The sequence below is a fragment of the Pyrus communis genome, chromosome 12, assembly GCF_963583255.1.
Source record: "Pyrus communis chromosome 12, drPyrComm1.1, whole genome shotgun sequence".
NCBI lineage: Eukaryota > Viridiplantae > Streptophyta > Magnoliopsida > Rosales > Rosaceae > Pyrus > Pyrus communis.
In genome coordinates, this window is record NC_084814.1 from 3,235,536 (window position 1) to 3,259,466 (window position 23,931).

The window sequence follows — 23,931 nt, forward strand, 5'->3', positions numbered from 1 at the left end:
TGCCTTTCCCATCCCATACCTTTTCCATCCCCTCTTATTTCTGTGGTCACGGTTAAGCCACGTCAATATTTTATATTCCTATTACTTTTTGTCTTATTATTTCTATAAAAAAATCAATATAAAATGTTGACGTGGCTTAATAGTGACCACATAATATAGGAGGGGATGAAAAGAGTACGGGATGGGAAGGGCAGACAATCCAGGTCCCCATCCCATACCCTTCTCATCTCTTTCTATATTCTATGGTCACAGTTAAGCCACGTCAACATTTTATATTGATTTTTATAATAGAAATAATAAGACAAAAAACAATAAGAATATAAAATATTAACGTGGCTTAACCGTGACTACAGAAATAGGAAGGGATGTAAAGGGTATGAGATGAGGAGGGTAGACAATCCAAATCCATAGGATGGGAAGGGCAGACAATCCAAGTCCAGGAAAAATGCATCCTCATCCTCAACCCAAATTGCACCCTTTCAATGTAAAACAGTAAAAGATATTTTTTTTCTTTCAAAATTAGGGCAGAGTGTTGGACTAAATTTAACTTTCAAGAATTTTCTTAGAAAACAAAAGGTTCAAGGTTGAAGAAATCGGCAACCGCCAACTGGTGGTTCAGCTTCCCCCATCTATTTAACACCCCCCAGCCGTTAGCGGTTGGTGGAGACCGCCACACTTGCCACCACCTTTGCCCTCCATTCAAATAAATAATTACTACTCGAAAGCAACACAGCACCAAAGCCGCAAATGCCCGTAAAACGCAAGGGCAATGTCGTCATTTCGTCCAACCGGGGCCATCATAAAATGCTTCCGTTTAAAATCCACGAAACAAAAATTCCAAAGACCGAAAACCGGAAACCTGAAATCGATTTGGGGATTTCACTTCAGCCTTTTGTCCTCCCTCTCTTCTCTCTTTTGCCTGAGGAGGTGTTGAAGCACCTCTTCGGATTCGTTTGATATTCTCTCTGGGTTTTGATTTGCCTCTCCAATGGCGTCCGAAATCTTCAACGACAAGACCGCTGTTTTCAGAAAACTGAAAGCCAAGGCAGAAAACAAGGTGGGTTTTCTTTAGTTTCATTTTCCATTTTGTTTTTTTCTTTTTTATTCTTTTTTTTTTGGTTGTGTTTTTGGATAAAAATTATATGGGTTTTTGATTTTTGTGAAAAATTCGATATGGGTTTGTGAGATCTGATTCAGATCTGTGATTTCTTCGCTTAGATCTTTTATTTGTTTTTTTTTCTATTTATTTTTTGTGTGTATGTGGTTCAGATGTGTTTCGATTGTAATGCGAAGAACCCGACTTGGGCATCGGTTACATATGGGATCTTTCTCTGCATCGATTGCTCCGCCGTTCATCGTAGTCTCGGCGTTCACATCAGCTTTGTTAGGTATATTTCTTATAGCACTAACGGATTCTTTATTCTCTCAGTCTTCGATTCTTCAAGTTTTCTGTGTTGGCTTTGAGTACATATATTGTATGTATTTATGTATAAGTATGGTGAAGGGGTTGATGTATCCTGAATTTTGGGGATCCAAGCAATGGTTTGTCTTATTAATTTGATCGAATTGAATTTGGTGATACGATGGACATTTGATCGAATTGAATTGAGGGTGTGGCATAGGACAGAAGTGCACGAGATCTTGCTTTATTATAGAACCATGAACTGTTACATACAAACAAACAAATACGAGGGATCCGTTAGTTTTGTGTAATTCAGAATGCAGTTGTTGTCGTTCTAAATTTTTTTTTGCAGTGACATGCTTTTGTTGATTGATACTTTCTGACTTACTTGGCCACGCTGCTTTTTTCGGACAATCTTTGCACTTGTTTCTTATTAGAAAGAGGAATTTTGGTTTAAAGAGGGGAGCCTTTTTACTTTTTCCCTGTATAGTTATTGTAAATTGCCAACTAGCTCTATTAATGAATGAGGCCTTAATAAGTTATAACAAAAGGTAAGCTTTATGTTTTAACCTCAAAAGCCTCCATTTGGATTTTTGATGTATTTTCTAGTCAATGGCCAATGGATTGATGGTCGCAGCTGTCCATTCGCAAATCTTGCCGAGTTTAGTGTTTTGTAGTATACAATGCGGCCTCTTGTTGTTAAGGCCGGAGGAATCTTCCTCTTGTTTAAGGATGTCAGGGCTTCCTAGTATTTTGTTTGTACGGGATAAAGGCAGCCAGCCCAACAAATACAGAGGCAAATCTTCCATATTCCAAATTTAGCCATGTTTAGAATAAAAATACAGTAGCATCATGGGTGGATCTGATAATTTGATTTCAGATTTCATTTCAATCAAATTGTTAAAATCTTATTTCCCCATTTAGTGTGATTCTAACTTTCTAAGTTTACAAGAAAGTTACTTTTTAATTTATATTTTGTCTTCACAATGGAAAGTACAAGTGAAAGATTGTTTACTTTTCAAAAACTTGATGTTGAATTGAATTTGAAGTCAGATATTCAAATTTAAACAACACTGTATTTGATAATGTATGATATTGAAATTCTTATGGCCAACAAATAACTGCAAAAGCAACAACGACGACAATGACTAACAGTTTTACATTTGTTTCTATTGGTATAGATCTACAAATTTAGACTCATGGACTCCTGAACAGCTGAGAACGATGAGCTTTGGAGGAAACAACCGTGCACAAGTTTTCTTTAAGCAGCATGGATGGACGGATGGAGGCAAAATTGAGGCTAAGTACACATCAAGAGCTGCCGAGTTGTATAGGCATATACTTACCAAAGAAGTTGCCAAAAGTATGGCAGAAGAGGCAGGTCTTCCATCATCTCCTGTTGCATCTCAGTCAGGACAAGCATCTAATGGGCTTCCTGATGTCAAGACCCATGAAGCTCCAAAAGAGAACTCTATAGCAAGGAAAGAAACACCTGAAATCGCTGCTTCCCCGAAAGCCCCTCATACATATGTTACCAGTACTGTTAAGAAGCCTCTTGGTGGTGCTAAGAAAACTGGGAAGACCGGGGGGCTTGGTGCTCGCAAACTTACTACAAAGGTTGTGATTGCTTATTCAAAATTGGGGTAGATTATTCATCAGATGTAGTATCTTTGGATTCGGTTTCTTATTTGATTATATGTTTAACCAAAATGCATTTATCTTAACTTTATCAAATGCAGCCAAGTGAAAGCCTGTACGATCAGAAACCTGAAGAGCCAGTTGCCCCAGTTCCAGTGCCTTCCTCAACTAACAGCACTCCAACAGCTGGATCATCCTTTGCATCTCGATTTGAGTATGTAGAAATTGTCCAAAATACTGAGACAAATCCCACTGGTGCTCATGTGATTAGCCATATTGCTCCACCAAAGTCATCAAATTTCTTTTCGGATTTTGGAATGGACAATAGTTTCCCCAAGAGAACTAGTTCAAATACCTCAAAAGTTCAAGTAAGTTATTTATGACCTATGACTTTAACATATAAAGTAGTTTCCACGAGAACTAGTTCAAATACGTCACGACTGAAGTAACTGTTTCTGTTTCCGTGTCGCTTATGATTATCATATAAAGTTCCTGACATGCCTTCAATTGTGGATTTAACAAATGCAATTAAAAAAAAATGTTATGTGCCCAATTCTCTAGATACATGTTTCACTTATCAAACCAGGAGCAACGAGTTGACATGATTTAGAAGTATAAGGTTGATGAATCGAAGAGAACCATATGGGTTAAACTTTTCCTATCATCTTTTTAAGGAAAGAGACGGGCACTATATTACTAGGGAAGAGAAAAAATAGTCAGATACAAAATTAGTCTATCGTATTCTAGAATTCTAATACAAAGTAAGAATGGATTGCAAGACAAATAGGCAGATTATGATGTTTAAAAAGGTGAATGAGATTATTTTCTGTGTTACTTGAGTCTTTTTAAATGGTTTGTAGATTTTTCATCCATTCCCTTTCTATGTTGTTATTAAGTGCAAACCATATGCCTGAAATGGTAAGGCCTTGTTTTATTAAATGGTGCCTCCAGAGTAAAATTGTTATGACAGTTGGAATGTACAATCCTCCCATAATACCAATCACTCCTGCCTGACCTGGCTCCGGCCATATAATTTTCAGAGGTGGAAATAAAGTTTGCCTTGTGAGATTGTAGTAACTACAAACCTCTTTAGGAAAACTTAGCACTTAAATATTCTTCAGAAGAATGTTTACTGCTGGTGATTTCCTCAATCTAAAATTTTTGAGTCTTATAGTGTTCACACTTATGGATATGTTTGCATTTGTCTTTTTGCGCTTGGATATTGATTACTGGAGAGACCTATAAGAAGAGACTTGTGACATGTTAAGACTTATTTTATGTCATGTTTCAGCACACTCTGAAAACCAGTTTTCGTTTCTGTTCCTTTTCTTCTTTTGTTAAATATTCAGGTTTTATTTTTTTCAAATTCAGGAAACTGATGAAGCAAGAAAGAAATTCACAAATGCAAAATCTATCTCTTCCGCACAATTTTTTGGTGACCAGAACAGATCTGCTGATGTTGATGCTCAAGCCTCCTTGCAGAAGTTCTCGGTGTGTGTCATTACCATTATAATACCATGTTCATGTTCATGTGCTTCTTTTGAATTATTGTACCATGTCTTTGGTTTTTTACTTTCTGGTTGAAGTCTTGTCAGGTTACCACTATCGTTCAGCTAGACCTCATATTGGCAAATTATATTTATCCTAAACCATGTTTTTTCTGTTTTAATAAAATAAAATCTTAAAAGGAACCATTTTTAGTATAAACTTGTGATCTTTATATTTCACGATCAATCAACAGTACTGAGTTACTATTTTACTGACAATTGTTTTTATTAGTTATTTTCTTCAAAACATATGGTTCAATTAAAGTTCCTACAAATCTTATATGTATTTTCTTGTTCTGGACATGAAATTTGGGGGTGCTTGAATATAAAACTTTCATGTGAAACTTTAGCATTGAAGGCCAATACCAAATTGCCAATATATTTGATATGCCGAGATAGAGAGAAATCTTAGAGAATGAATTTAGCTGTTGATAACACAATTGTCTTTCTACTTCCAGGGTTCTGCTGCCATCTCCAGTGCTGATCTATTTGGTGACAGGGGAGATCCAGCTATTGATCTTAATGCAAGCGACCTAATCAACCGACTGTCTTTTCAGGTATGTCTGGCAGTGGCAGGCAATAAATTTGCCCGTCATTTTTGTGTGATGTATGCCTATCATCTTTTGGCCTGTGTCTCACCAAAAGTTAATCTGGATTTGCTTTTCTTTTTCCATTCTGAGTTTTGGTTACTAATTTGGGTTTAATTGCTGTGATGCTTTCCAGGCACAACAGGATATCTCTTCCTTAAAGAATATTGCTGGAGAGACGGGGAAGAAGCTTAGCTCCTTGGCATCCAATTTAATGACGGATCTTCAGGACAGAATCCTGTGATGTTGATATGCTTTCTGTTCATTTGTTAAAGTAAGTACACCAGCCAATATCATATGTAGGGGTTGTAAAGAGAGTCGATAAAATTCTTCCAAAGACCAGTAAGACTTATCGATAAAGTTCTTCAAAAGACCAGTAAGACTTACAAAAATTTTCGGGGCTTAAGAGTGGCGGGTGTTTTATTTTGTAGCACAGGAATTATTATTGTTCTGAGATTGTGGATTATATGTGCTCGTGTTTTTGTAAAACCACCATAACATTACTGCTTTGTGCCAAGGGAGCAAGGCCTGTATTCTGTTGAAACTGTGGATTCTGTCCCTGCCCAATTTTAATTCAATCTTTTATTATAAGTGAACTTGCAAGAAATATATCGTTGAAGGCTAAGTTATCGAAGGGAAGATGTGTTGCTTGAATGACAGGGTTGACTTTAAGAACTGTAATTTGGGTCGGGTCAAGTTGCTTGATGTAGTTGTGTCCTTTGTCAAGTACCTGCCTTTTCCGGAGGATGATTGTCTCACTTCCTAATCTCTCTCATCTTCCTTTCCCTCCTATTTGAACAATTACGATTGAGTTACGTTAACATCTTATATTGCATAACATGTTCCTCGTAGACCTGCAGTAATTGTGGCCTCTCGAGCGAAGTGAATTGATGTGCTTTGATTGTACAACGTACAATTTGTGTTTTGGTAGTTGTTATTAGTTACATGTCCCAGTTTTAGAACCTCAAAAATATTTTTGTTAAAAACACTTTCAATCATTTTAAAAGAGCTTCAAAACGAGCCATTAAGTCATCTCCAACCAAGCCGACCATAGGGCTATAGGTCAAAACATAGTCCGTTTTAACACAAAACCCATCTCCAATGGAGGGTTGGGCAAAAAAAATTTGGGACCCACCAAGCCAAAATATAGTCAAATGGCTAGAGGGCTGACCAAACAGCAAACATAGCCAACCAGCTAGCTCTAAAAGTTGGGCCCAGCTATGCTGCTAGCTGACGTCATATAACTTTTTGTATTTATTTTTTAAGACAAAATTAAAAAAAAAAAATTCTAACTATAAATACCTTAGCCAATTCTACATCATTTCTCATGCCCCTTTCTCCTTTCTATATTATCTTATCTCATTTTAATGTCTAAGTTGTTAACATGCAAGTAAAATTAAAATATTTAATAACATGAAAATTAAAACAACATTTAACGACAAGTGACCCTCAAAATATGTTCGGAAACCTTATTTTAATATGGTAGTTTAATTCAATTAACCGATAAAATTAAAAAACAAACTTGAAATAATAAATTATTGAGGGGGCTAAAAATATAGCCCATTCGGTTGGAGATTGTATATAGATATGATATGCCACTGTTCATTATAAAATAATTTTTTGCAAGGCTATAATATGAGCGGAGGCTAAACGTAGCCCTTTCGATTGGAGATGACTTTAGTGTCAAAAGGCTGAGACCGATGAAGGAGAAGAAGCCCAAATAAATTCATGCTCAGCTAGAGGATAACGAATAAGCAAAACTTTAGAAACAATGTGAAGAAGTTGAGGTTCAATCATAATTCAATTAACAATATGAAGAATAGTCTAATTACTTATAAGCACATTCAATGTCCATTTTTTTTCTCGATGTTGAGATTCAACTCTCAACACAATGTCATTTGGGAGAACAATGCAATTTATTATGAATTATTTTTCATTTGGGAGAACAATGCAATTTATTATGAATTATTTTTAATCTTACATAAATAATAAAAAAATTTGACATGTAAACATATATGACAGTGTGGATTATTTGTGCAAGTTGGCGTAACATTAACTCTTAATAACTCTTTTAAAGGAACTGTTATTAGCACTGAAAAAATCTCATTTTACACTCCTTATAAGTGTATTTTTCTTTTTAATTATAGAAAATTTGGAGTGCAAAATGAAAATTTTTAGAATACCAATAACAATTTTTTTTGTAAAATGAAAATTCTACACTCCTTAATACAAGATGGCTAACACATCATGTGTGTGCAAGAAGGCAAAAATCCCCAACTCTCTTGCTCGTGGAAAGGCAAAAACGTAGTTCTCTCTCTCTTTGCTGCCGACTCTAGTCCCAGGGCTGGGGTCAGCGTCAACTCTAACTTTTCTTGTTCCTTCTAGCCTTGTATCATTAGTCTTTATTTATCTTCTCTTATTAGCTTTGGTCCTTGTTTGGTGCCCTGAGCTTTTGTCTCAATTCTACGAGCTTGTCTTAGATCTGGGCTTTCTTGTCCTCGTTTACTCAATTGTTGTTTTATAGCATAAGTCTTCATCATAAACCTCCGTCAATTAACTTATTGGGCATCTCTCTTCGGCAGCGCACTTTGATGTTGTGTGGTTTTAAAGTGCTTTTAATACTATTTGGTAGAATTATATGACTGCTCACTATGTGGGTGGCTCGTTCACCCCCATTTTTCGTTAATCCAATCGTTTTGTTTGTTCATTCTCTTAGTAGGGGTGGCTTTGTGATGGAGGCGCAGTTGACTTTAGTGGAAGCAGCTAGTTTCTTCTCTAAGTTTTAGGATTTTTAATTATTATTATTTTTTTTAATATTTGCGTAGTTGGAAGAAAAGTGGTGGAGAAGCTCAAGTCTTTCACTCTTTCCCACTCTAGCCAAATTTGGCCCCAAAATTGAGTTTTCCCTCCTTTTCCCAAACCCTAATTTTTTTTTTCAACCACTTTTTAACTTTTTCCCTCTCCTTCCCAACCGACTCCTCAAATTCCAAACCCCCCAAAAATATGAAAATCCAAAACCTCTCAAAAAATTAAAAAGCCAAATCCCCATTTCCCTCCTAATTTGTGGAGCCAAAACCCAAATTCCAATTTCACACTCAATTTTCATTTCTCTGTAAATCCCATCCCTTCATCTCTTCGGAGTCCCGAATCGAAATCCATCTCTCAGAAACCAAGCACCCAACTGGGAACTCCATCTCCTCCAGCTTCAATGGCAGAAGCCCTCGATGGGTCTCCGCCATTTTCGCAGTCTGACGCCATGGACGACCTTGCTTTGGTTTGTATGCCAGAAAAGGCAGATGGGTTTTGGCCGTCTTCGACTCTGAAACCCCTAGGCGACCAATCTTTGGATTCTTCTTTACCAAACCCTAGCGGGTCTTCACCAATTTTTGAACAAGTACGAGAAGAAGAAGCTGAACCTTCTCCACCGCCTTCGCCTCTCAATCTTGTTGGTAATAATTTATCAATTTATGAATTGAATTCTTCCGATTCTTCACGATTTTCTTCTTCTTGGTATTCTCCGTGGAATTCATGGTCTTCTGCCAAGGGATCGCCGATTTCCTTGGAATCACAGTTTCATAAGGAAGAAACCAAGCCCTCTATGGTGGTATGTTATTAGTTTTAATGCTTCTTTCATTATTTCTTTGTTTTTATTTTTTTATTTTTTTTATTTTTTATTTTATTTTTGGGTTTAATCTTGATTTGAGTAATCTTGGGATGTTGAGATTTGTTGTGGTTTTGGTGTTGCAGAGTGCAGGGCTTGCAAATCTAGGTAACACTTGCTTTATGAATGCGATTCTGCAATGCTTTACGCACACTGTGCCGCTCTTGGAGGGTCTTCGTTCTTCCAATCATTTGATGCCGTGTGATCGTACGACCTTTAGTTTCTATTTGTAATTTTCCCATATTATCATTTATTAATTTATCTCAATTGTTGGAAGCATTGTGAAGCTAGTTGGTTTATGGAGATTTCTTATTCAATTTTACTGATTGAAATCTGAAATTGGGAGTATTTAGGTGGTAGTGAAAGATTCTGCGTTCTTTGTGCTCTTCGTGACCACATTGATCTTTCAATAGCTTCTTCAGGAAAAGTTGTTTCGCCATGGAAACTTGTTGACAATTTGAATCGTATCCTTTCGTTCATATGAATTTATATTTATGTGCAAAAACAACTTTGGCTTTTTATTTGTAAAATTTTGATTTTTCATTGCACCAATTTTTGTAGAGTTTGTAATATTACTTGTAGATTTGAAAATGAGTTTTTGCCGAGAATTTTACATTGGAATGTGATTCTTAACCCCCATGCTACTAGACATCTCATCTTACTTCCAAAGATACCAGCAAGAAGATGCCCATGAGTTCTTGCAATGTTTTTTAGATAAACTTGAGAGATCTTCCATGGGTTCTATGAAAAAGGACGAGAGTTCATCTGTGCAAGATAAAAACCTTGTGGAAAAGGTTTTTGGTGGTCGTCTCGTAAGCAAAGTATGACTAGATCTGGCAGCCATTGTTTTTCCTGTTATGGTTAAAATTTGATTGGAAACCTGGAAAATTAATCTTTAATTTATATTTGTTGATTTTTATATGTATGAATTGCTTTCAGCTCCGATGTTGCAATTGCGGTCATTGTTCTGACACATACGAACCTCTGATTGATCTGAGTCTGGAGATTGAAGAAGCAGACACTCTTCCAAGGGCCTTGGAGTCCTTCACTAAGATAGAAAATATCAATGACTCGGAGACAAAGTTTACATGTGAGAAGTGCATGGAAAAAGTATCAGTGGAGAAGCAGCTTGTTGTTGACCAGGCCCCTCAAGTTGCTGCATTTCACCTGAAGAGATTTAAGACTGACGGATCTAATGTTCAGAAGATTGAAAAACATGTAGAATTTCCTTTGGAGTTGGACTTGAAGCCCTACACTGGTGGCAGTGACATCGATGTGAGTTGCTGTTTATTAGTTTATGTACATTACTACTGATTACCTCATTAGCCAACTTGAGATCAGTTACAAGAAATGTAGGGTTTGTTAATACATGATAATGATCAGATGATCTTACAAAAAAGGTCTGCTGAATGTTATGTCACCAGTTAGGTATGTTTAATTGTGTGTTGTCTCTCAAGCCCTTGGGGTGGGCTCGTTTGGTGAGAAAGGTAGGGGTAATGGGTTAGGATTAGGGTACATCAAGGGTTTCAATCTCTTTTAATGTACCAAAATGAAAAAATGGATGTTTTTCTCAAATTCTAAGTCCCTGTTTCTTTTCAATAGGTGGAATTGAAGTACGAACTTTATGCAATTGTGGAGCATGTTGGGTTCTCATCTACTTCTGGGCATTACTTTTGCTTCATTCGGTCCTCTCCAGATACATGGCATAGGTTGGATGACTCAAGGGTAAATATTTCCTGTATAAATTCTTTAGTATTCACGGTAACTGTTTTACCTCCGCGGCTTTATAATTCTTGTGAATCTGGTGTGTGTGTGTGTGTGTGGAAGTGGTTGGGGCCATTCATGTCTTTTATTTGTTTTCGTATTAATGATCTTTTTGGCCTGAACCGTGTGTTGGTTTTGCTATAATCTGTTAGGAACTTCTGACCTTTGTTCTTGCTATATGTTTATACGTGGTAATTTTTTTTTAAGGTTCATTGTACCTCTTTTGGCATAATTTCCCTTGAGGTTTTCCTTACCACATAGATGAATTTGATGATCTGTGGTAGTATAGTTGGATTATTTAACCCTCAACCGTTATTTATTTTAAATATTAATTTTCTTGTTTAAATATTAATTTTTTTTGTTAGACCAAAAGAAAACAAAAATAAACATTAAAGGGTCCATTCTATGTCCTCTTTACAGGTCACTAGGGTACGAGAAGAATTTGTTCTATCACAGGAGGCATACATTCTGTTCTATGCAAGGAAGGGTACTCCCTGGTTTTTGAGTGTAGTGGAAGCACTAAAGCCATGCTTGAATCCAGCTGTTATGAGTACATCACCTAAGTCAGTTCTAGAGAATGTTGAGAGCACCAATAATTTATCCCCGATTGTGAATTATGTTGATTGTTGTGCTGCCAATGAACCCAGAGATGCTTGTGAGACGGTTACTCTTTCGTTGCATCAAGTGAGACCTAAAGAGGTTGACGTCTCTGACACTAGAGGTGAAGCTAGTGAACTTTCTGAACGGATTAATGGACCTAGGCGTGATGCTGGTTGTTCCCAGGAGACTACAGATACTGGTGCTGCCATTGATTCTTCAACTCCAGGTGGGGGAAGAAACAATTTTGATAAAACGTTGGGCAACACTGAGAATATATGTAGTACATCAACTCCCGTTGCAAATAGCTGCCACAAAAGGTCTGCTAAAGTTATTCTCCAACCTATGACGCCACCCAGATCTCCAAGTCTGGATTTGGTTTTTGAGTCTCCAGGTAAGCAAATTCAATCTGATCAGAAAAATTTATTGGCTTTCTCATGAATTTTATAAATGCAACCAACTTAATGAGTGTGAATGGAATTTTTGCAGAACCAAGTTTTCATCTTCCATGCGATCATGTGAAGTCAGCGGACAATGTGACCTGTAAAAGATCATTGAACAATGCTATTCGAAAGGATCATTTGAAGTCAGCAGACAATGCCTTGTGTAAAAGAGCGTCGAACAATGTTGTAGATGATGCAGAGAGAACTGAAGCTGTCAGATATCTTTCAAAGAAAAGTCTGACTAAGGGCAGGGCAAGCCAACTCCTAGCGGCCATGGTAGGACCTCAGAATGGAAGTTCATTGGACAAGAAAAGGAAGAGAGCGGGATCTTCGCCGTGCAAAAAGGTCAGCCGTGCTGGTGGCAGCCTTAAAACCAACCACACTATGCGTCCTGTGGCAGCTGCATTACGCTGAGTGTCAGTTTTTACGTTGCAGAGTTGCTTTGATCGATCATTTGCCTTCAAAGCTTTCTCCAGTTAGACAACAATTGTAAAGACGAGTTTGTTCAAAATTTCTATAGGCAGGGAATTAAGCCAAATAGAAGGATCCGAGGAGTGCCTTCCAGAAGCCAACGCGTCGGCTGCAAAATTATCCTCTTATTACTTTCACATCACCGCAACTTTCAACGTGTGGTCGTGTTTGGTAACGAAAGAAGCAAAAGGTAGGTCTTTTGAGTGTAGCTCAAGGGGTTGCGGGTTTGTTGTCCCAGATTCAGTGTTTCATTTGTCTTTTGTCTAATATTTTGATAGTTATTTATGAACTTAACTTTTAATTTAATAGTGTTATCTTTTCTAAAGGCGAATATAACAAATAAATAAAAATTAAAGAAAAACAAAAGGAGCCAAAGTGTCCACCTACTCGATAGCCACCCACCAAACCACGCACAACCTCGTCGGCGGCCATTTCCTTGCAATTTTTGTTACTACATCCGAGTCTGGGAGCATACAAAATCAACTACGAAATCCAAATCAACACAATGCTCTTGAAGGAATTGAAATCTTGGGCTTTCTTTGGTTTTTAAGCAACTGTGGCTATCCTTAAATTCTAGAAAGAACCTAGAAACCCATAAAATGAATTGTGGCTATTCTCATTCCATAAAAAATGAATTGTGGCTATCATCAAATTCCAGAAAGAACCTAGAAAAAATGAATTGTGGCCATCCTCAATTCCAAAATACCAAAAAAAATTGTTGATGGCTAGATCGATCAGATAAGGCTCTTTGCAACAACATTGCTTCTTATGGCTGCGGAGATATGGGTAAGGTGATTTCAGTTATTGGCCGTGAGATGCTGTAAGTTTTTTTTTTTTGAAAAAGTTAACAATGTTAAATCGGTAATCATAAGCTGGTGGTCAAGAGGTAAATGGTGGATTTCGAGGCTTTATTCAAACTAAAAACAGGAGGTCTTCGGGTTCGAAACCCGCTGGTGTGGAAGCCAGACTTGTCCTCAGGGAGAGGCTGAAATGCCTTTGTGAGTCTTCCCGACCCCCGAAGGAGTGAATAATCGTGGCTTGTCACCAGTTGTCCCCTTTTTTATTATTTTTAATTTTTTTAAGCAATGTTAAATTGGTGTTAAGTTGAAGCACAATTGTCACAAATTAGAAAAGTAGACATGCTGGAGACACTAGTTTAAAGAGTGCATTCTATTCCAGGTGCAAAATATTGTAAAGTACCCTCGATTAGGAAATTACGGGAACGTCAAAGATAAAACTAATTTGAACATGGCATAATCACAATCGCTGGGTTTATATGGACGGCTAGGATTAGAAGACTAGTATAGTCTTGTAAGGAGAAAATTGGCAGATGATCCCTAAATACTAACACATTTACTACAAAAATGGTTGTTCAGTGTATTAGCCGCTGAGGCGGGTGTTAATGTTCATCTTTGATTTGGCTAAGCATGAATATCCAAAAAAACAAAAAAACATAATCACTTCACAAATTGTATAGCTTCACCACTCAAATTATATGGAGATATGTTTAAGGAGAATTAGTTTGCTGGTGAGCTTACAACTTTCTTGTTAATAGCTAAATAATATGGCCGTGGATTTAAGAATGAGCATCTTGATAAATCTTAGGGAAAATCAAAACCTGAAATTGAATAATCCTATAATCCTTTGTCATGAATGGAGATTGCCACAAATCTTTGTTTATGTCAAAATACGTACCATAACTATGCCCATTCCTTGGTTTTAAAGCCCATAATTTCGGTTTTTCCCTTGAAAACAAAGTTTGCTTACGTAGTTTTGGTTTTACCAAGCCCTTAGGTTTGGTTTTTTCCTTTAAAACAAAGTTTGATTAACTATTTAAGGAATATGAAGTTCCTGTATCTACTCCCTTTTGGGTACTCCATCTCTTTCTCCGGGCTGAGCATTTGCACAACAAGCTTGGCTTCGAAAAAGGAGGTAAGAAGCAGAAACTAATGGGAAAATCTATTCTCAGCCGGAACAGGAAAGCAATGGACAAAGACATTATGAAGGAGTCATCGGAGTCGATGAACACTCCGAAACATGTACTTATCGTGATGGATGGCATGAAAGAGTTCACAACGGAGCCACTTGAATGGGTGCTCGAGAATATTGTAATCAACGCCGGTTCTACTGTCACTCTTCTTGGTGTCATGCCATGGCTTAACATTCCCCGTGAGTATATGTATTGTGTGCAAATTAGCTCTAAATGCATAGCAGTTTTTAACGCAATTTCTAGCTAATTAAGTGCATGTATGCCTTTTCATTTGGAGAGAATATTTCATAGTTATGATAGAGGGATCAGTCAGGATCGCATTTTAATTAATTAGACACGCATACCGTCAGTTGATGTGTTAATTAAATTAACAGTTGATTAGCATATGGAACTATATAGCTAGCTATACGTAAACTAGATTTTGCCTCGTGTGAGATGGAATACTTGGGTGGTGGAAATCTGCAGTCTCTTCCAAGACATGGCTGGATGTTTGGCCGGTGGGATTAGAAGAACTATCATTTTTCAAAGAGAAAAATGAGTCGAGGAGTGACATCAAATATCTAAAGCTTCAGAAAGTCGTAGACCTTTGCAATAAATATGGGGTACGTATAACAATCAAGCCTATATGAACAGACGGTGCTATCATGTTGTATCATACTGAGTCTCCGTATACATATCATTGCTTGTGTATCGCATGTTCATGCAGGTTTTTCCACAGAAGAAAGTTATAATGGGTTATCCCTCACGCTCGCTGGTTGTTGAGCAAATTGCAGCCCTTCACTCGACATGGGTGGTTTTCGACAGGTATATATGCAAGCATTAAATCAAAGATCTTGGATTTTGTTTATACTTCTTTAGCAAGTTATTCCGCAAATAATTGTTATTAGCATTTCAAAATAGTCAGCCTATAAGTCTGAATATACTGGCATACTAAACAATTGATGTATAGTTATATACCCTCACAAAATTATGCTGTTCCGTGTGACATTTTAATAGGATGTCTACAAATGCAGGCACCAGAAAAATGACAGAAAATTTTACGCTGGAAAACTTCAATGTAATATGGTAATGATGAATGAAGATGGGGAGGTTGACATGATTAGAGGCCGGTCGATGATAGAAACTATGGACAGTGCTCCTGCTCCGCACATCCCGATTTCCGACCACTTAAAGGGAATTCTTAAGAAACAAGCACAAGATCAAGACCCTGAGGAAAAGGATCAAGATGGGAAGGACCTGAAATGATCACCTAGGCAGGCAGAAACTAATAGAGGATAGAGATGCAATAACTAATAACTTGGCCATGGTTTTTTTTTTCTTTACTTTGTTCCACTTGAGAGTCAGGCCATCAAATTAATCACCTTTTGTTTGGAAAATGTACTTTGCCAAGATAGTTTTCTGGTGGAATAAGAATTTGGTATCTCTATATGCTTCTTGTTGGATATCATATATACATGCTGATCTTCTAGGTTTGGGATACCTTTCTATTGAAACAAAAAGAAGAAAACAAAATCGAATTTTTACGCAAAGCAAACTCATTGACAAAATGGGGATGAAGAAAAGGTCGACAGAAAAACAAAATGTAATTTCCATTATCATGTATCTGTGAAAGCTTTTAAAGTATCATGGTCGTAATCTAGAATTCACATGAAAATGAATTTTGGCTCGTTGGATAATCGTTTTGCTTTTTATTTTTACTTCTTAATAAGATAAATGTACAAGGAGGAGGGAGGAGGAAAAATAAAGACTGGTGGATGAAGAGATGAGGAAGGGAGTGGAAATACATGAAGAGAAAGTAGGAAACAAAAATTAGAAAAGAAAACCTACAACAAAATTGCTTTTAATTTTGGGAACTTTAACGAAAAGTTTCCTGTACTGTTTACTTTAATGAAAAATCACATTTTAACACTAAAAAGTTAATCCTGGTACTATTTACTTTACCTCTTATTTTGTCTTTATCTTTAAAACTTAAAGTTTTCAAGCCATTTTCATTAGTTTTCCTTTTAATTTTTAGGTTTTTGGTTTCCACTGTGTACTCTTCTATGTACATTTTGTTTAGAGACTTGAGAGTTGTCCCTCATTGGGAAAAAAAAAAAACCTCTGTATGGTTTAAATAACTTTGAGCTTCTATTTCTTAATGTTAATTAGTTCTATGATGGAATCTCAACTTCCTTATGTTATTGGAACATGTTGGCTCATATGCATCGGCATGAATTCCTTTTTCTGAAGAGATTTTTAGAGAAGATTGAAGGTCATTCACTAAAGTGATAAGTTTGTGAAAACAAAGTAGTACTTCAAGATGTAAAGACAGATTTCTTTCCTCATCTCTCTTCTTTTATTTTGACATGAATCAGGCGTTAAAGATTCGTTAGTCGGATTTTTCATTTACACGCATGTTGTTGGACCAAAAAATTTTGTTTTTGATTCATCAACCAAACATAAATTCTAGAGATCTTTATTGAGAAGGATTAAATTGAAATTTTAACCACAATATAGATAGTACAAATAATATGGAAGATCAATATTCCTGGTCGATTATCAATTTGATCCAACCACAGAAGTCGATCTGTTCCATTTTTACAGTGGTTTAATAATAACCATCTTCTTAACCCGGGAAATTTATTTTTCATAATATTTTTGGCAAAAAGAGGTTTGATCCATAGTGACTGAAGCAGTAAGAAAGGTGTTTTCAAGGTGCATAGCCACCATGACCACCACCTTCACCACTCCCTGCACCACCTCCATAGCCAGCTCCACCACTGCCATGTGCACCTCCACCACCTCCACCACCACCAGAGCCGCCACCACCTCCGCCACCAGCACCACCACCAGCACCACCATAGCCACCACCAGCTCCGCTACCAGCCCCTCCACCTTTTCCATATCCAGCACCACCTGCGCCACCACCTCCACCACCACCACTACCACCACCTCCTCCTCCTCCATGGCCACCACCTGCTGCTGCTCCTCCTCCAGCACCATAACCACCTCCAGAACCACCTCCTTCACCACCCCCTACTCCAGAACCTACACCTCCTCCACCACCACCACCGCTACCACCACCGCCACCTCCACCATATCCAGCCCCATGTTCTCCTCCAGCACCATACCCTGCACCTCCTCCTTCACCAGCCCCACTTCCAAACCCAGCACCTCCAGCTGCAGCACCACTGCCACCACCACTACCGCCACCGCCTCCACCACCGTGTCCTCCCCCACCAGCAGTTCCGTAGCCAGCACCACCCCCTTCTCCACTACCGCCACCATATCCCCCTCCTACAGCATCAGTAGTAGACAGGGTGTGGGCTCCAAATTGTTCAGTAGTAAAAAGGGCTCTGGTGGCACAACAAATTCCTAAACTTAACATCACAAGGAAAGCAACGCTAGCAATCTTTTGAGGAGGAGCCATGACTGGGACTGAGAGGTTACTGCCACTCGATCGAATCCCACAAGCTTATGCTTAGAACCCAGGGGAAGGAGGGTATTTATAGGAACGTCGAATGAGATGGGGTTTCAAAACCGCGTCCACTAAGGGAGAGCGTGAACGAAAGCACATGCAAATTAAGAAGAAAGGGGATTATGTGGGCACCCACATGCTCGATTAAATTTATGATGCACCCACTCAATCTACTATAATGTCACTCACTCACTCACTCACTCACTCACTTAATCTTGTAGTGTGTTTACGCTGTCCTCCACATCTGTATATGCATCTGGAAGCGCCGCCGGCTGTGGACTCGATATTTCACACTATACACTAAGAATGTTAGGTTCCATTTGGTACCTGGTCGCAGGGATTAGATTGGATAACTTAAATTTATTTGAACCTGGTCCGGACGATTGGATTAGAATACTTACTGTGAAGTAAGAAATGAAGGCGGTGTAACTTAAATTGCATACTATTCATTGAAATGAGTTTGACTTAAATAGAATTACAAATAACTAAATTGTAGAAAAAATAGCAACGACTATCCCATGACTAACAATCTCCTAATCAACTGGGATTCTCCTAAATAATGGGTAAAAGCGGTGAACACGAAAGATTCCTTGAAACAAGAAACAAGAATAACGTGTACAAAAATAATATTTTTGTGTTTATGATTTTGGGGTTACGATCTCTCTCAAATTTGGTCATCTGATTCTATCTTCGTAGGGTGTAGGTTTGTGGATGAGTTGTTGATCCAAAGGGCCGTCGGGGCTTGATCTAAGGATGAACAGTTGATGAACGGATGAACACTTTCTTCAAGGGCCGTCGGGGCTTGATCTTGAATAATGGTTGTGTGGATTTCTTCAAGGGCTTTTGGGCTTGATCTTGAAGGTTGATGGATGAGCGGATCTTCAAGGGCTTTTGGGCTTAATCTTGAAGAACGATTGGATGTGTGGATTTGTTGAGGTTGTTGATCCAAAGGGCCGTTGGGGCTTGATCTTAGGATGAACAGTTGATGAACAATGAACACTTTCTTCAAGGGCCGTCGGGGCTTGATCTTGAGCTGGTGGAAGTTCTTCAAGGGCCGTTGGGGCTTGATCTTGAAGGAGGATTTGACGAAGAAACGAAGAGTGCTTTCTTGATCCTTCAGGATTTTCTTGAGAGCTTTAGAACTTTAAGGCTTCAAGATTTTGGTGCGTAGAGAAATGTATTTGTGAATTGGTTTTGGTGTGTGTTGGCTTTTCTTGGGAATTTGGATGGTTGGAAGCTTTGGAGTTTCAAAGCTTCAAGGATTTGGGGAATTCTCTTCCAATTTGGGAGTAGAGAAATGTATTTGTGAATTGGTTGATGCCTGATACCTTGATGGAGAAGCCTATTTATAGGCTTTGAGAATGAATCACCACCACAAAATATTTTTTTCCTTTCCAAGCACCATTGCCTAATTTTCCCACTTAATGCAATATTGAAATTGAAGTGGTGTAACTTATGGCCTAATTTCCCACTTAATACCATTTTAAACTTGAAGTGGTCTAACTTATGGCCTAATTTCCCACTTAATGCAATATTGAAATTGAAGTGGTGTAAGTTATGGCCTAATTTCCCACTTAATACCATTTTAAACTTGAAATGTGTATGCTTTGTCATTGCCCAAATGAGAAAAACTTGCTTTGATCCGTAATGGATTGAAGTGTGCTTGCCTTGTCATTGCCCAACATGAGAAGAAAAACTTGTTTTGATCCTCAATGGATTGAAATGTACTTGCCTTGTCATTGCCCAAAATGAGAAGAAAAACTTGTTTAATCCTTCAAGGGTATTTCTTCCTATTTTGTTGAGTCACACGCCATGTGTACAATTTGTACAACACGTGGCGTATGCCATGTATGCCTTGACACGTCAAAACTTTAATGCATTGGTGAACATTTGTTTTACTGAAATTTCGATGTCTACAAAAGCAACTGACTTCCTAATAAATAGGAATTTATTTAAAATAAAAAACAACTAAAAAACTTAACACCCGCCGTTAAACTGATTTCTATGAAAACAGTTTAGGGTTTAGACACCATCATAAAGGCTTCATCATCAAGCTCGTCAGCTTCTACCATCACAAAACCTGCCAAGGCAGCCAACCTTTCTTGCTTAAGATGTTTAAATGAACACACTCCAAGTAAACCACGCAGCTTCTCAATGCATCCAACTTGAGTGGCTTGGTCAGATATCTACAACCTGATCTTCACTTCGATAATAAACTAAATCAATGGTCCCTTCATTTGTAAGATCACGAAGGAAGTGATATCTCACATCTATGTGTTTGCTTCTTCCATGTAGAACTGGATTTTTAGAGAGCTTGATTGCTGAACTGTTGTCACAATAGATTACTATAGGTTCATGTTGCTGAAAGTGTAACTCTTCAAGAATTCTTCTAAGCCATATAGCTTGACATGCAGATGTTGCTGCAACTATAAACTCTACTTCAGTTGTGGACAAAGTAACTAGCTGCTGCTTTCTTGATGACCATGACATAGCTCGTGAACTCATCATAAAAACACTACCAGAAGTACTTCTATCATCTAAGTCACCTGCATAATCACTATCAGTGAATCCAATAAGTCTTGAAACTTCTCCTTTCTTATAAAGACTCCAAAATCACTTGTGCCTTGTAGATAGTGAAACACCTTTTTTGCAGCTTGAAAATGAAGATTTGTTGGAAATTCCATGTACCTACTTAGGAGACTTACTGCACACATGACATCTGGCCTAGTGGCTGTTAAGTATATCAAGCTTCCAACCATCTGTTTGTAGCAGGTGCTATCCATTCTCTAGCCACCAAGATCCTTATGCAACTTCAAACCTGGTTCAATTGGATTTTTGACTGAATTGCAATTCTGATAATTAAACCTTTCCAAAATTTCCTTTGCATACTTCTTTTATGTAATGAAAATTCCTGCTGATGATTGCACCAATTCAATTCCAAGAAAATAATGCATCATTCCCAAATCAGCCATCTCGAGTTCAGCCTTCATGGAATTTTTGAACTCTTGAAACATTATGCCATCATTCCTTGTGCAAATAAGATCATCTACATATAAACATATAATTAAAAATTTAACTCCATCCTCAGACTTGACAAACAAAGTACGCTCATGTGGACATTTCTGGAATCCTGAGAAATAGGCATCTATACAATTGTACCAAGCTTTAGGCGCTTGTTTCAGTCCGTTCAAAGCCTTCTTCAATTTGTAAACTTTCTCCTCACTTCCTTGTTGCACATATCCAGAAGGAATGGGTAAAAGAAATCTCCTAATCAAATGGGATTCTCCTAAGGAATGGGTAAAGCAACTGACTTCTTAATAAATAGGAATTTATTTAAAATATAAAACAACTAAAAAACTTAAAAATGTCAACGAAACTTAGTGATCAATAGTTCGACTAAACCTCGCAAGTCGATGAGTCACTTGATGTACTTTCTGATTTATTATTGGATGATAGTAATAGTAGTTAATTTTGGTGTGGGACATACTAGTAGAAAAAACAGCTTGCGTGACGATATTTTGCGCGATGAACAATATTTCGCCACACAAGACGTACTTGCGCGACGAAAAGTACACTTCGTCGTGCGAAATAGAAAAGAGAGGAGAAAAAAAATAATTTGCGTGACAAAGAGTTCCATCGCGCAAGAACACTTCGCGCGACGAATAATCGCTTGCGTCGCGTAAAGTGAGCAAGGAAACACGGGGTAATTTTGTTTGGCTCGAACAACTTGTGCAACGAAAAGGAGAATTTGTGCTACCAATAATTCGTCACGCAAGTTCCTATCAATTTTGACCATTTACTGAATGTGAATTCGAAGAATTAATACCGCATTTAATACAGGTGTTTGCGCGACAAAGGTAATAGAATTGTGAAGAATTAGGACAGCAGAAACGAATATTTATAGGTAGGTTAGGATGATATGAATGAACAGTTGATGAAGTTGATGGATAATGCGTTGGAGGGAGGTTACAATTGATGGTGTTATGAAGTCTTACGGGATGGACCAGGATCATCCAAATAGTAGTTTTAAATTTATGTTTTGTATGACAATATTTAAATTTAAGGTGGTTTTTATATGTTATGTATTCGGACTTAATTATGTTTTATTTGGACTTAATTAGGTTTCAATTCCTGTTGGTTTTTTTTTTTTTTTTTTTGAAACCTAATGTAAGCACTCTATCCTCGGTTTATATGTGTTTACAATCTTCAATGAATATCGTACTTATGCTGAAAATAATTGTATGGATTAAGCAATTAATTATATATAGACTAAATATTTAAGGCATTAATTATTTATAGAATAATATTTTAGGTATTAATTATTTATAGAATAAATATTTAAAGTATTAATTATTTTTAGAATAAATTAGGACTTTAGGGAAAGTTTTAGAACTAGGAAAGTGAATTAAACTAGGAAATAGGAAATTGAAATTAGGAAACACAAGGGAAGGGTGCGGCACATAGTTTAGGGAAAGGTAAGACACAAAGCAAGAGGTATTAGAATAAGGGAAAGGTCCTAACACAGATGGAAAATAGGGAAGTTTACACAAAGAAAGGGAAACAACCTTCCTTGCATGGCAAGGAAGGGAAAGTTGCAAAGAACCTTTGTTTGTTGTCCAAGGGTGCTCGGGAGCCATCTTAGTTGCTAAAACTTAGAGCGTTCTTGATTTAGGAAAGGTCAACCAAAATAGGAAACTTTGGCTTAACTTTTCTACTTCAAGTAGGAATCCTTGTGCGATTAGGAATCCTCGTCCAACTAGGAATCCTCATGTGAGTGGGAAACCTCCTTCAATTTGGAAACCTTCTCGTAATTGGAATCCTCGTCGTAGTAGGAATCCTTGTTGTAGTAGGAATCCTTGTCGTAGTAGGAATCCTTGTGACATCAACTCTTCAATTTCGTCCATTCCTTTTGCTCTAAGCATAAGCTATCCAATTTGTGCCCTAAAGTGCTCCAAAAGGCTCCAAAATGCATCATTTCGCCAAATACGTCTTATGAACCTGAAAACACACAAAAGAAACTTAAAGAACTAAAATAACTAAAAACTAATAACATAAATGCACGAAAACAAGCAAACTAAGTTGCATAAATATGCTCCTATCAGCTCGCAGACACAATAAGAATGATTCGCAAAGGTAGAACAAACTCAGATTGGCAGAAGATCGAACTGGAACGAGTCGAGATCGAGTCCAACAGTAATGTATTGAGATAATATTGTTACGATCTCGATCGATTACCCTGAGATAATGCAGATAGTACATTGAGATGATATTATATTATAACAGTACATCCATAATGATGTCTATTTGTACCATTATTTAATTATTGTTGATATTGTTCAAGCAAGAGGATAACAATGGGTTACTTTCAGACACAACAAGAATGATTCACAAAGGTAGAACAAACTCAGATTGGCAAAAGATCGAATTGGAACGAGTTGAGATCGAGTCCTACTCTGCGAGAGAGTGAGATTTGCAGAGAGATCGAGTTTGACTCATGTGACTTTAGATACGGCGGTTCGCAATGTCCCACTCGGAGAAATAGGGAAAAGGAAAGTTAGAATTTGTCGTGAGATCTGGGGTTGTCATGACACTCGTTGAAGCTGATTTTGATGCACAAAAGAGAATGGAAAAGAAGCAGAGCGAAAAAAGAAAAACAAAGGAGAGAGAGTGAGTTGTAGAGCAAATGAGTTGATGAAGGCGGCACAGAGGATTTATATGGAAGGGTTTTGCAGACATTTCACATCTTAAAAATTTCTATTTGAGCTAATCAACTTAAGTGTTTTGCCACTTAGTGTTACAATCTAGTAATATTCTTTTTCACTTGTAAGTGAGAGATTTTAGGTTTGATTTTCGCAAAAAGCAAATTTGAATCACATTAATACTAACCCATTATGAGGCTAAACCTATCACATTCTCCTTTCTCTCAGTGTAGATAAATTATTTGTTCAAAAACCAACTTTAAGTGTTTTTATTCCAGCACCTCCTTTTTTTAATTTTTTTTTATTTTTAAGGCCTATCCTTGAATCGAAGTTGGCCTATTAGGGCACTTCTGGACACTTCAATTGTAATGTTAAATAAACATGACAGCTGTTTTACTATATATATTTTTAATGCAACAATATACTTGCACCAGATGGTGGGGAATGTGCTCAATCACAATGAGCAAACTATAATAATTTGGTTCAAATTTACCATTCATGTAAGTAGAACCTAAAACATTTTACTTATTAGTAGAGAAAAATATCATTAGACTGTAGTAATTAGTGATCAAATAAGAGTTTCTATTTGTAGCTGGTACCATATACATCCCTTAAATTTTTGAAAGATTGTAGCCATGTTTGGAAGCAACAAGACGCGGAAGTAGCAAAGGAGAA

General features: G+C 37.4%; 3 protein-coding genes across 4 annotated transcripts; 2 read left to right on the top strand and 1 right to left on the bottom strand.

Moving 5' to 3' along the window:
• Positions 1-824: 824 nt before the first annotated feature.
• On the top strand, positions 825-5,762 carry LOC137710936 (probable ADP-ribosylation factor GTPase-activating protein AGD9). Of its 2 annotated transcripts, none has more exons than XM_068450104.1 (7): positions 825-1,057; positions 1,270-1,388; positions 2,584-3,019; positions 3,142-3,408; positions 4,412-4,531; positions 5,046-5,144; positions 5,311-5,762. In XM_068450104.1, the coding sequence occupies exons 1-7, from the start codon at positions 989-991 to the stop codon at positions 5,416-5,418; spliced, it is 1,218 nt and encodes a 405-aa protein (XP_068306205.1). In that variant the 5' UTR covers positions 825-988; the 3' UTR covers positions 5,419-5,762. The 2 variants fall into 2 exon arrangements, with proteins under 2 accessions (XP_068306205.1, XP_068306204.1); XM_068450103.1 differs by having other exon boundaries at positions 3,142-3,403; positions 4,401-4,531.
• Positions 5,763-8,032: 2,270 nt separating this feature from the next.
• LOC137711038 (ubiquitin carboxyl-terminal hydrolase 20-like) lies at positions 8,033-12,416 on the top strand. Its single transcript, XM_068450234.1, has 8 exons — positions 8,033-8,778; positions 8,922-9,042; positions 9,189-9,299; positions 9,484-9,656; positions 9,775-10,110; positions 10,438-10,560; positions 11,020-11,590; positions 11,686-12,416. Exons 1-8 carry the CDS (start codon positions 8,383-8,385, stop codon positions 12,051-12,053), a joined length of 2,199 nt encoding a protein of 732 aa, XP_068306335.1. The 5' UTR covers positions 8,033-8,382; the 3' UTR covers positions 12,054-12,416.
• Positions 12,417-16,789: 4,373 nt separating this feature from the next.
• LOC137711316 (glycine-rich cell wall structural protein 1.0-like) lies at positions 16,790-17,509 on the bottom strand. Its single transcript, XM_068450545.1, has one exon. The coding sequence runs from the start codon at positions 17,507-17,509 to the stop codon at positions 16,790-16,792; it is 720 nt and encodes a 239-aa protein (XP_068306646.1).
• Positions 17,510-23,931: the final 6,422 nt, after the last annotated feature.